The sequence below is a fragment of the Notolepis coatsorum genome, assembly GCF_963971535.1.
Source record: "Notolepis coatsorum genome assembly, chromosome: 8".
Lineage (NCBI taxonomy): Eukaryota > Metazoa > Chordata > Actinopteri > Aulopiformes > Paralepididae > Notolepis > Notolepis coatsorum.
Genome location: NC_140172.1, coordinates 59,379,098 through 59,391,543, shown reverse-complemented (window position 1 = coordinate 59,391,543; position 12,446 = coordinate 59,379,098). Strand labels below are relative to the sequence as shown.

Sequence of the window (12,446 nt, the reverse complement as noted above, 5' to 3'; positions counted from 1 at the left end):
CTTACCTCTCCCTTTGTCTCTCTCTCTCCCTCACACACACACTCAAGTGTCAGTGTTTTCAGTGGGTCCTGTCAACAGTCAAGCAGATAAAGATTGAGAAACTGACATTTCTATTCATCATCAAGCCATAGCCGGCATAGCAGGAAAAACTACCTCCGTGATCGGTCCCACCGTCATCACCCCCCGATAAGCGTTGCCTAATTGATAAGGACGATCAACGCGGGACGACCTGAGTGTGACTTTAAGACCGAGTTTAGGCTTCTCCCCGGCTGCTGTGAAATCTGAGCTGCGAAGAGCGACAGCTGGGGGAGCGAGACGAGGGGCGAGGGGATAAGGGAGGAGGGGGGGGGGGGGGGGTGCTGTACGACGAGGCACTCCGAAATAAACCTCTACTTTCCTCCCTATCTCTCCATGTCTACTACAGAAATTATAGGAAATAGCGCATGAGAACCAGCGACCACAGCGATGGCAGCCCATTCTTTCTGGACACCATTGGTGGCGGCTGTCCTCGGGACCATGCTCGTACGGGGTAAGTGCTGTCCTCGGGACCATGCTCGTACGGGGTAAGTGCTGTCCTCGGGACCATGCTCGTACGGGGTAAGTGCTGTCCTCGGGACTATGCTCCTCGGGACCATGCTCGTACGGGGTAAGTGCTGTCCTCGGGACTATGCTCCTCTGGACCATGCTCGTATGGGGTAAGTGCTGTCCTCGGGACTATGCTCCTCGGGACCATGCTCGTACGGGGTAAGTGCTGTCCTCGGGACTATGCTCCTCGGGACCATGCTTGTACGGGGTAAGTGCCCAATGCACTGTTGGGGCTTCAAAACTTTTTTGGTAAAACTGTTGACACGCCGACTCGCAGCCATCAGTCTCCACATCAAACCTCTAATCTGTGGCATCTCTTATGTGACCAGTGTTACCAACTCTTAACTCTACATTGATCCAGCACGCACACCCTGTCCCTGGCAGGAACTACAGGGACATGTTGTCTGAACTCTAAATGTAATAGTCAGGTTTCTCTTCAAAGAAGATTCTTCACTTCTTTCAAGTGCATGTGTGTGAGCAAACAGATAATACATGACCACAAACAGACAGACAGACAGACAGACAGACAGACAGACAGACAGACAGACAGACAGACAGACAGACAGACAGACAGACAGACAGACAGACAGACAGACAGACAGACAGACAGACACACCCACACACACACACACACACACACACACACACACACACACACACACACACACACACACACACACACACATGCCCACACACACACTCTCACACATACACACACACACACACACGTGCATGTCCCCCCGGCCCCCACACACACACCCTCACACACATCCTCTCACTCATTCACAGACAGACACACACACACACATCCTCTCACACCTAGTACACACACACACACACTCACTCATTCTCTCCCCCCCCCCCATGCAGTGAGATGTAACGAGGAGTCAGGGTTGATCGGCAAGCTGTTTGGTGAATACAAAAAGAACATTCGCCCAGTGCTGCATCCTGAAGACAAGGTTGATGTTTCAGTCAAGATGACCCTCACTAACCTCATCTCCCTGGTGAGAGATCATTTATCCTGCCTACTATCCATTACACCACAACCATGACAACAGCTCCATACTGTAAATAGGATAGACCCACATTCCCACAGAGCTTAAAGGAACAGTTCACTTTGTTTATCTGATTTGTCACAAACTGGTAGTTATTTCAATCTACCCAAAATGAATAGATTATAAGGGTGTAACGGTACACAAAAACCACGGTACGGTACATACCTCGGTTTAGAAGTCAATGTTTGGTACGGGTTTTCGGTACATTGGGGGAAAGTTTGGCTTTCCATGTTCCACTCAGGGGTGATGTAGTGTGCAGTAACTAATTGTACTTGTAGGGCTGTCAACGAATATTCGATATTGAAATTAATAATCGACTTGTAAAAAAATTCAAAAATTATAATAATTATATTAGATTGTGAAAAAAACAGCCCCCGGTGGTCGGTCATTAGTGGTTAACATACCGTTGTATTCGTTCGGTACACTACACAGCCGTTCGGTACGGTACAGTACACACTGAAACGGTTCGGTACGGATACGTGTACCTTTACACCCCTAATAGATTCTACATCTACCTGCGTATAATCCTTTTTACATATCTGTAGAAACTATATTTATATCTGTACATATCCCTTACCTACTCTTACTAGTTACGCTACTGGCCAGTATGACTTACTTCTATAGTGTCTTTATACCTATATGTATATATTAATACTACAACTCTGGACATACATCTGATTAGCACTATTACTCAATAATACTAATTGATATATTTTATATCCAGTTTAATCACTTGTACATTGTATATTACTATTGCACTTTACTGTTACATTTGCTCTCCGGTTGGATGCCAAACCTCTTGTACTGTACTTGTGCTGTATGATAACAATGAATTTGTATCTAATCTAAAAAGTTCAAGTTCAAGTTTCAAGTTTGTTTTTATTGGTCACATATAACGTATATGTACTTCACAGTGAAATGCTTGGTTCTGTATGAGCCCCTGAGAATGTGCTTCATACAGTAAAAAAAAAAGTAAAGGAGGAATAACACTATACAATATACAATACAATATACAAACTAAAGTACAACCTAAGTACAATCTAAGTACAGTGAAAGACAATGAGGTACAAATGCAGACTTAATGAGTTACAAAACGTTTAAGGCAAGGTGCAAATGCAAATGAGGAATGAATGTAATGCAAATCTTTTTAATAAATAGATAAATATAATGTAGTGTTAAAGTGTCTAAAGTGAGTTTGCATGTGGATGTGTGTGCAATGAGTGTAGATGGGTGGGTTGATGATGTTACATAGTCATTGAGAATCCTAATGGCCTGGGGATAGAAGCTCCTTCTGAGTCACCAGTGTTTTGTTTGAGACATTTGAAAGTAGAAATAGTCCATTTGATCCATGTCTCTAAAAAAACACATCCATTCCAGACCTTCCAAACAACTTCCTAACAATTTGACAACAACATTTTCTTTAGTGATATGCTAATGCATCAATTTAATTACACTAGCATTGCTAAGAAATGCTAACAATTTCCACTTCCAATTATCTCGCTTTTCGGATTGGATTGACTCCCTGCTTTGTGACGAATCAGATAAGGCTTCTTAAACGAGTGAACTGTTCCTTTAAGTTGAGTCAACTCAACTAGCACTCTGCATTGAGTTAATAATAATACAAACACATGTGCCAATTTAATCTGTGGCTGAAATGTTTGTGTAACTTTCATGAATTACTGTTGAGCAATGGATGATCTAGAGTAGACTAGAAGAGCACACGTTGTATTTGTGAAGGACCGCAGGGTGACCTGAGTGGTAGGCTATGGGCCAAAACATGCAATTACTTCCAATCTGCTTCCTTGAAGATATTGCATCATGTACTCAGGTTACCCTGATTGGCTATTCAGTCACAGTCACATCTAGCTGAGTGGTGTAAGGACAACTGTTTCAAGCATTTATAGTGTCTAGTGAACAGAAGGCTACGCCCCCTCAGCCTACTGAGAGTTAAGCATCTATATTCTATAGTGTCTAGTAGTGAACAGAAGGCCACGCCCCCTCAGCCTACTGAGAGTTAAGCATCTATAGTGTCTAGTGAACAGAAGGCCACGCCCCCTCAGCCTACTGAGAGTTAAGCATCTATAGTGTCTAGTGAACAGAAGGCCACGCCCACTCAGCCTACTGAGAGTTAAGCATCTATAGTGTCTAGTGAACAGAATGCCACGCCCCCTCAGCCTACTGAGAGTTAGGCACCTATAGTGTCTAGTGAACAGAATGCCACGCCCCCTCAGCCTACTGAGAGTTAGGCACCTATAGTGTCTAGTGAACAGAAGGCCACGCCCCCTCAGTCTACTGAGAGTTAGGCACCTATAGTGTCTAGTGAACAGAAGGCCACGCCCCCTCAGTCTACTGAGAGTTAAGCATATATAGTGTCTAGTGAACAGAAGGCCACACCCCCTCAGCCTACTGAGAGTTAGGCATCTATAGTGTCTAGTGAACAGAAGGCCACGCCCCCTCAGTCTACTGAGAGTTAAGCATCTATAGTGTCTAGTGAACAGAAGGCCACACCCCCTCAGCCTACTGAGAGTTAAGCATCTATATTCTATAGTGTCTAGTAGTGAACAGAAGGCCACGCCCCCTCAGTCTACTGAGAGTTAAGCATCTATAGTGTCTAGTGAACAGATGGCCACGCCCCCTCAGTCTACTGAGAGTTAAGCATCTATAGTGTCTAGTGAACAGAAGGCCACGCCCCTTCAGCCTACTGAGAGTTAAACATCTATAGTGTCTAGTGAACAGAAGGCCACACCCCCTCAGTCTACTGAGAGTTAAGCATCTATAGTGTCTAGTGAACAGAAGGCCACGCCCCCTCAACCTACTGAGAGTTAAGCATCTATAGTGTCTAGTGAACAGAAGGCCACGCCCCCTCAGCCTACTGAGAGTTAGGCATCTATAGTGTCTAGTGAACAGAATGCCACGCCCCATCAGCCTACTGAGAGTTAAGCATCTATAGTTTATAGTGAACAGAAGGCCACACCCCCTCAACCAACTGAGAGTTAAGCATCTATAGTGTCTAGTGAACAGAAGGCCACGCCCCCTCAGCCTACTGAGAGTTAGGCATCTATAGTGTCTAGTGAACAGAAGGCCACGCCCCCTCAGTCTACTGAGAGTTAGGCATCTATAGTGTCTAGTGAACAGAAGGCCACACCCCCTCAGCCTACTGAGAGTTAGGCATCTATAGTGTCTAGTGAACAGAAGGCCACGCCCCCTCATTCTACTGAGAGTTAAGCATCTATAGTGTCTAGTCTAGTGAACAGAAGGCCACGCCCCCTCAGTCTACTGAGAGTTAGGCATCTATAGTGTCTAGTGAACAGAAGGCCACACCCCCTCAGTCTACTGAGAGTTAAGCATCTATAGTTTATAGTGAACAGAAGGCCACGCCCCCTCAGCCTACTGAGAGTTAGGCATCTATAGTGTCTAGTGAACAGAAGGCCACGCCCCCTCAGCCTACTGAGAGTTAGGCATCTATAGTGTCTAGTGAACAGAAGGCCACGCCCCCTCAGCCAACTGAGAATTGGCTGTGCTCAGTGTGACCTGAAACACTTCAACAAATCAAATAATACATGTGAAGCAAACAAAATGACACTAGTCCTGACATTAACATTCCACAATAAGCTATTTATGATTGAATGAAAAAGGCAGCGCTGAACTACTTGCTCTATATGGCGTGTGGAGTTCATGAAAGGAAATATATGTGTATTTGTATTATTATGATAACTTCTTAGTTAGTGTCTGAGTTACTTACTATCTGTTCAGATAGCCTACAGGTCTTGTTAACTAGCTAGCTAGCTTCTGTGATGATAACATCCTGTCTGTGGCTACCAAAAGCTTCTCCTCTGAACTTCATCACAGCAGCATTCAATAAACCATCCTTTTCATAATTTTTAAGATCAGGATACATCATATTGTAGATCTAATCTTGCTGTTCTATACAAAGCCCTCTAGTAGGCCAAGTGCTGACAGCCCTCTAATATCTGACCCTAGTTTGGGCAGCCCTGATCTAGAGCTAGTCATCAAACGATTATACCACTTTACTTACTTATTCTTTCTTTACTACAGAATGAGAAGGAGGAGACTCTAACAACCAATGTTTGGATCGAGATTGTGAGTGTTCCCCCTCTTCAATCCTTTGTATTCATTCTGGCAAAGTCTTAAACAAGAGTTCTGGTATTAATTATCTCTCTCTCCTATTTACTATGTGATTAACTGTGCACCTCACCAAGACCCCTGTTCTGTCCAGTTGGTGATGTTTACCTCAATGCTGAGTGACCCTCTCTCCTCTGACACCCGCAGACATGGATTGATTATCGCCTCTCCTGGAACTCAACAGAATATTTCGGCATTGAGATTGTCCGTGTGCCTTGCAACACCGTGTGGCTCCCAGACATCGTCCTTGAGAACAAGTAAGCCTGGAGGAGTGTCACCTTTCTTCTCTCCTCTGAAGACGCTGGTTATACCCTGGGTTTATATACTACGGAGGTTTAGTCAGAGACGGGTAGGAACCGAGATGTGGAACTATCTAGCTACTGGGAAAATAAGTAGACCTGGGACTCTACGAAATGAATGGAGTGAGAAAAAAATTGCTTATACCAGTAAAGGTAGAGGAGACTTGTTTGATTGAGCAACAGATTTTCCATGCTTAGGGTCTTAGAAACATATTTTAAACTTGCAAGTAGTACTGAGGAAGTACCGCTTGTGGCCTACAGGTGTCACAATTACATGTTATCAGTTTAAATTATGCATTCATTCAATTCGATGTACTGTTTCTAGGATGTGCTTTCCCCTGGTAGATCTGGATAGCCTATTGGGATTATAGCACCACAATCATCTGTTTACTATCTTGTCTCTGAGGGGTTAAAAGGAACACTTTACTTTGTTTAAGAAGCTGATTTGTCATTTCAATCCATTCGAAAAACACTGGCACCAGCATAGTTTTTGCGTTTTCTTTTTAGATATTCGAAGAATAAATTGTTAGCAATTCAAAGTAAGTCAATAAGGTCTGTTAGCATGTCTCTTTGGAAGTTATTTGGAAGGAGGAAGTGAATAAAACAGTCCGCCTGCAGCTAGAGCTGCCTTGACCGCGCTACATATTTCTCTGTCAGGTCCCACAGAAGTTCCACGGGAATATATATTGAAATTCTTTATTCGGAATAACCCCTTGAGATGTAGCATCTCGTTTTCGAGTGGATCCTAACACAATACAGCGTATGTACATTTTCAGAAAAAGAAAAAAACACACACAAAAAACATTGGACATCAAAACAGTCTACAACAACAAAATCAACTGAGAAATGAAATTACAAAATAAGTAAACCAACATACAAGATCACAAAATAAACAGGACAAACAAAACAAAACAATGCAGCTGTCTATCAGGGGATGTTGTTACATTGTACTTGTACTTTGAGACATCTTAACTGTAATAATGGACTATAGAAATGACTTTGATTCTATACTGTACAATTATGTGGATTAAGCATGTCATTTAATGCTTGGATCAAACGCACATGGTCCTTGCTCTGTGTGGCCGGCTGCTGGTAGATGCTTGTAAATGCTTGTAGACTCTTGTAAACACTTGTAGATGCAACCATGAATTCATGTGGTTATTCCATGCAATTATATGTGGTTGAGTCTACACAGTCCTCATTGCAACCAATTGATCTTACAGAACACTGTACACACTCTAATGCAGATTATTACATGGCTTACAAAATGCTTGATTGTGATTGGTCAATAGCGCTCCGTTGCCCCTAGCAGCGGTCGATTATTTCTCGATAATTCACCGCTGCTAGGGGCAACGCGCAATAATGACCGCTGTTAGGGGCAACGGGGAACGATAGCCTCGCAGCCGGACTCTCGCAGCGTTATACCATGCACAGCTGCACTGCATCAGGTGCAATCAAGCCCACACACACATGCCAGAGGAGCAACAGAACAACCGCGTCTGCATTTGATCTCATCTTGTCGATGGTGTAAAATTAATTACGTATATTGTTAGTAAGTTAGCCCTGTAATAAGCGGGATAATGTATAGCTATACTCGGCCATTGTCGCAAAATAATTGACCTTCACTGCGTTTAGAACGCATTGTCGGTCAATTATTTTGCGACAATGACCTTGTAGCTATACATTATCCCTTACTTATACAATGGCATGCAAATTTCTTGATTCTGATTGGCTGAAACAGTCAAGTTAGACGTTGTTATTTCGTATAACACACTCCACGTGACCCCAGATCCCTCCCACAACCAAATTCCTTTTTGTTTTCCGTCTGAATGAATCCACCATAGATAGACAAATGGAAGTATGAATAGCCTTTGAACGAATCCTCCAAAAAGATACAGTCAACTAGGGCTGTCTTAAATACTTCGAAGCTTTGTTCGATGGCACAAGCTTCGAACATACATTTTTTATTTTTTTTGCCTCCAAAATCTTGCGCCTCCATTCCAATGAACCGAAAGTAGGCGGCGCCTTCCCGCCTCCATTCCAATGAAACGAAAGTAAGCGGCGCCTCGACTCCACCTCTCTACAACAAGCACGTGGAGATTATCTGTGTTGAAAACAACAAGGACATGTGCAGCAGACATGTCAACGAAGAAGCGAAGCAATGGCGTTTGTTATTTAAGACTATGTCGGACAGATTTGTGTTCATTGTGCTGCTTTTTTAAAGTGTCCCGACCCATATAAAAATATGTCTTAATAAAACGTGCTTAATTAAGTCGAATTCTGTCCTTCCCCCCCCCCCCTCGAGCGAGAGAGAGAGAGAGAGAGAGAGAGAGAGAGAGAGAGAGAGAGAGAGAGAGAGAGAGAGAGAGAGAGAGAGAGAGAGAGAAGAGAGAGAGCGAGAGGGCGGGGCCGAGGGAGGAGGGAGGAGGGATATGCAAGGTGAAAGAGAGTAGAGCCACATGAGGCTAGTTAGGCTTTCATTACTGGGACAATTCTGTGACGTTGATTTATGTGTGTCTCTCTCTCTCTCTCTCTCTCTCTCTCTCTCTCTCTCTCTCTCTCTCCATATGACCGACGTTAAAATACAGTCTATTCAGCTATGCACAGTTCATGCAGGAGGCACATGTATTCCTAATAGCATTATTTATTGTTAACTTTTGGTCCCCCACCAGGAATTATTTTGTTACAAAGACTTAATTTCCTGCATTCTTTAAATGTACCCTTTAAATGCCAGTGTTTGTGATGGGCATCACAAATTATATATAAAAAAAATAAAAAATAAAACATATTCAATACATTTTTGAATTGTAACCCTTTAAATGCCAGTTTGTGTGATGGCATCACAAATTATTGTTAAAAAAACACACACAAAAGTATTTCATTTTTTATCTGACATTACAAAAAATCTAAAAATGGTTATGATCATGGCTGAAGTTGAATAAAAGATGTATGACTGTTTAGACTGCAATACTCTCTGTCACAGTGATCTCCTGGTTGTTCCCCACCTAGGTTATCTAACTATAGCGCCGCCACAACTAGAAACACTGGCCTGGCCTGCTTCTACTGTAAGTTCAGTGGCCTGACTGCACAACATTTTTTTATACATTTTTTTAATTTTTTATAAATCTTTTCAAGTACCACCAGCAGTACCACCAAGTACCACTAGTGGTACGCGTACCACAGGTTGAGAACCACTGGTTCATGCCAATATGATGATTATAATAAGTCCCTGCAACATATGTTTGCATTATTAAACCATGAAGATGCTTTAAATAATAATTTAATGAAAATGTACTAAGAGTAGTCTACTGACACACTAATAAAAAAAATTATTTACATCCAAGACTATATCTAAGATTATATCATCAACTATCCAGTTAGTATTTATACTGTAACGTTTGGCTACCTTAAATCATTGAATGTAGAGAGAGTGAGAGAGCGAGAGAGCCAGCCCCCCCCCCCCCCCTTATATGCGTTTTGCGCGTATAAGCTGCCGTAGGTGATGATGTCACACTCGAATGTCAACACAGGAAGTTGAACACACGATGATGGGAACTGGATGCCCGATATGAGGAAACAAATAACCAATAAATATGAAGTTCTGTTTGAACTTCTGTTGTCAAGCCTCATCAATATTACCCCACCCCCTTTCCTCACGAATGGAACTAGTGTCATGGAGTCCGCTTTGAGCGTTTCCAGGGTTAGCAGCTAACGCTAGTTAGCTTAGCCTAGTTATGTGGGATAACTTAGTTAGCAGCTAACGTTAGCCCATTGCTCGCGTCAATGAAATTGCATGTCATTAAAGGTCTGTGCTGGTCTGTATCTAATGAAATTACAATTGCATGTAATTTAAGGTCCGCACTGGTCTGTGTCTATAATGAAATAAGAGGAAAGCTCTGCGCTAAAGCAAGTCTCATCTCAGCCAAGACGTGACAACATAATACTCGATGTTCACGATATATTAATTTACTACATCGCCCAGCCCTAGCTTGTAGTACTAGATGATTCAGAGCAATTTATAGCTTGTAGTACTAGATGATTCAGAACAATATCTTGGAGGTACTAGAGCATAGGTGTCAAACTCACGGCCCGCGGGCCAAATCCGGCCTGCCACGTCATTTGATGTGGCCCCCCATTAGAGCTCAGGTAAAACAATTTTTTATTTTTTTTTTTTTTACATTAATATTGGGTTAAAAAATAGCAGTGTTAAAATAATTGTGGGTTAATGCGTTAATAAAGCTTTGATTTTGACAGCCTTAGTTATTACACATTCTTACACATACATGTATGTTGAACATCTGAGGTATTGATGAAGTAACAAAGGAAAAAAGCCAAAAGCACTTACTCCTCAGACATTCTTTGACAATTTTACAGCCCAAAATACAAAAAAGATCCAGGCGGAATAGGTAACAAAGGGTTGAAGAAATATTGTCTGAACTGTCAGATGCAAACTGGCTGTGTGACATAACCGAGCATCTCGCTCAATTGAATAAGAAGCTGTAGGGACGCAAACAAGTCCCACCCAAAACTTTACCAATATAGTTGTGAACTGAGACAACCCTTATTTTGTTATTTTTGAGTACAGTTACAGTTGTGTGTTCATGCAGACACATAATAGCAATTTCATTACGAATTGAAAATGGGGGACCCTGATGTAAACAAGTCGAAAGTCTTTCTCTGGTCTGCATCCCCTTAACAATTGTGTGTATTGAGCTGTACTGTACTGTACCCATTCTGCAATCTGTTAATTAAAGTTAATAATTAATCTTCTATTAGTTGGATGTATGGCCTCTGCAAGGTTGTGTGCAGCCATTTGTTTTTGTAACATCTGCTACATCTGTCCCACGTGTTCTTTGCAGCTCACAGTTGTTAGTTCTGCCCCTCTTGACTGTAAGTAAGTAAGTAAGTAAGTATTTATAAAGCACCTTTCATACATGTCATGTAGCTCAAAGTGCTGTACACAAATATATGCATATATAACGATAAAAGCAATAAAGTCACAGTGATAAGTTAAGATCAATGTTTAAAAAATAATAATAATAATAATAATAATAATAATAATAATAATAATAATAATAATAATAATAATAATAATAATAATAATAATAATAATAATAATAATAATAATAATAATAATAATAATAATAATAATAATAATAATAATAATAATAATAGTAACGTAAAAATGAAAATAACGTAAAAACAGTCATTTGCTTACCAGTTTGGGAGAACAGGTCCGCACAAACATGTCCGCTCAGTAGCAACCGGAAGTGCACTAAACCAATGCACTTGTATGGTAGGTAGCAATGTTTAGCTCTTATAACGCTAGTGTAGTTACGTTTTTATCAGTGGTCATAGTTGGGTCCATAGTGCTTTACCAAGTCCCATGGATCCATCAGTGGCCGTGTATTGTGTGCGTATGTACCCGTTCCCTCATGTGGTCAGTGGCCAGAGTTGGGTCCACAGGACTTATCCAAGCCCCATGGACCCATCAGTGGCCGCGTCTTGTGTGCGTATGTACCCGTTCCCTCATCTAAAGAGTTGGGTCCACAAGACTTTTCCAAGCCTTACGGATCCATCAGTGGTCGTGTATTGTGTGCGTATGTACCCGTTCCTTCATCTAAAAAGTTGGGTCCACAAGGCTTATCCTAGCCTCATGGATCCATCAGGTTTTTCCAAGCCATAACTATTTGTAAGCTAGACTGTATAGGTACGTTTTTAATTTTCCTTTAAAAATGTGTATGGAGCTGGCGTTTCTGATGTGTGTTGGTAGTGTGTTCCATAGTTTTGGGGCATAGTTGGCAAATGCCATACTTCCTATCCTCTTTTGGTTTCTGGGCGTGTCTAGTAAACCTGTAGTGGATGACCGTAGCGTTCTTGAGGGCAGATAACTAACTAGGGAATTTGCTATGTATTTTGGGCCTTGCTCATTAAGAGCTTTATATGTTAGGAAAAGGACCTTAAAATCAATTCTATGAGTTATTGGAAGCCAGTGCAGAGTGGCCAGGACTGGAGTGATATGTTCTCTTCTCCTTGTATGAGTTAGTAATCGAGCTGCAGAGTTTTGGATAAGCTGAAGCTTCCCAATGGTTGCTTTGGGAAGACCAGTGAACAGTGCATTACAATAGTCAAGCCGACTTGATACAAAAGCATGAATAAGTTTCTCTGCATCCTTTTTATTTACGAAAGGTCTTACTTTCGCTATGTTTCTTAGGTGGAAGAATGACGTTTTCATGGCCTTATTTATATGAGACTTAAAGGTCAGGTCTGAGTCCAAGATGACACCTAGGCTTGTAACCTCAGTCTTTACATAGGATGACAGACTCCCCAGGTTTTCACACAGCACTTCCCTTTTCGCTTTTGG

At 41.9% G+C, this 12,446-nt stretch overlaps 1 protein-coding gene across 1 annotated transcript in view; it reads left to right on the top strand.

Moving 5' to 3' along the window:
• Positions 1 to 728: 728 nt before the first annotated feature.
• chrne (cholinergic receptor, nicotinic, epsilon) overlaps positions 729 to 12,446 on the top strand; it is a gene marked incomplete at its 3' end in the record, with an annotated part of 90,813 nt that continues 79,095 nt past the window's right edge. Inside the window, exons 1-4 of the mRNA XM_084319675.1 lie at positions 729 to 744; positions 1,456 to 1,589; positions 5,697 to 5,741; positions 5,931 to 6,040. Coding sequence (XP_084175801.1) covers positions 732 to 744; positions 1,456 to 1,589; positions 5,697 to 5,741; positions 5,931 to 6,040 — 302 coding nt within the window. The 5' untranslated portion in view covers positions 729 to 731. The remainder of the gene's footprint in view (positions 745 to 1,455; positions 1,590 to 5,696; positions 5,742 to 5,930; positions 6,041 to 12,446) is intronic.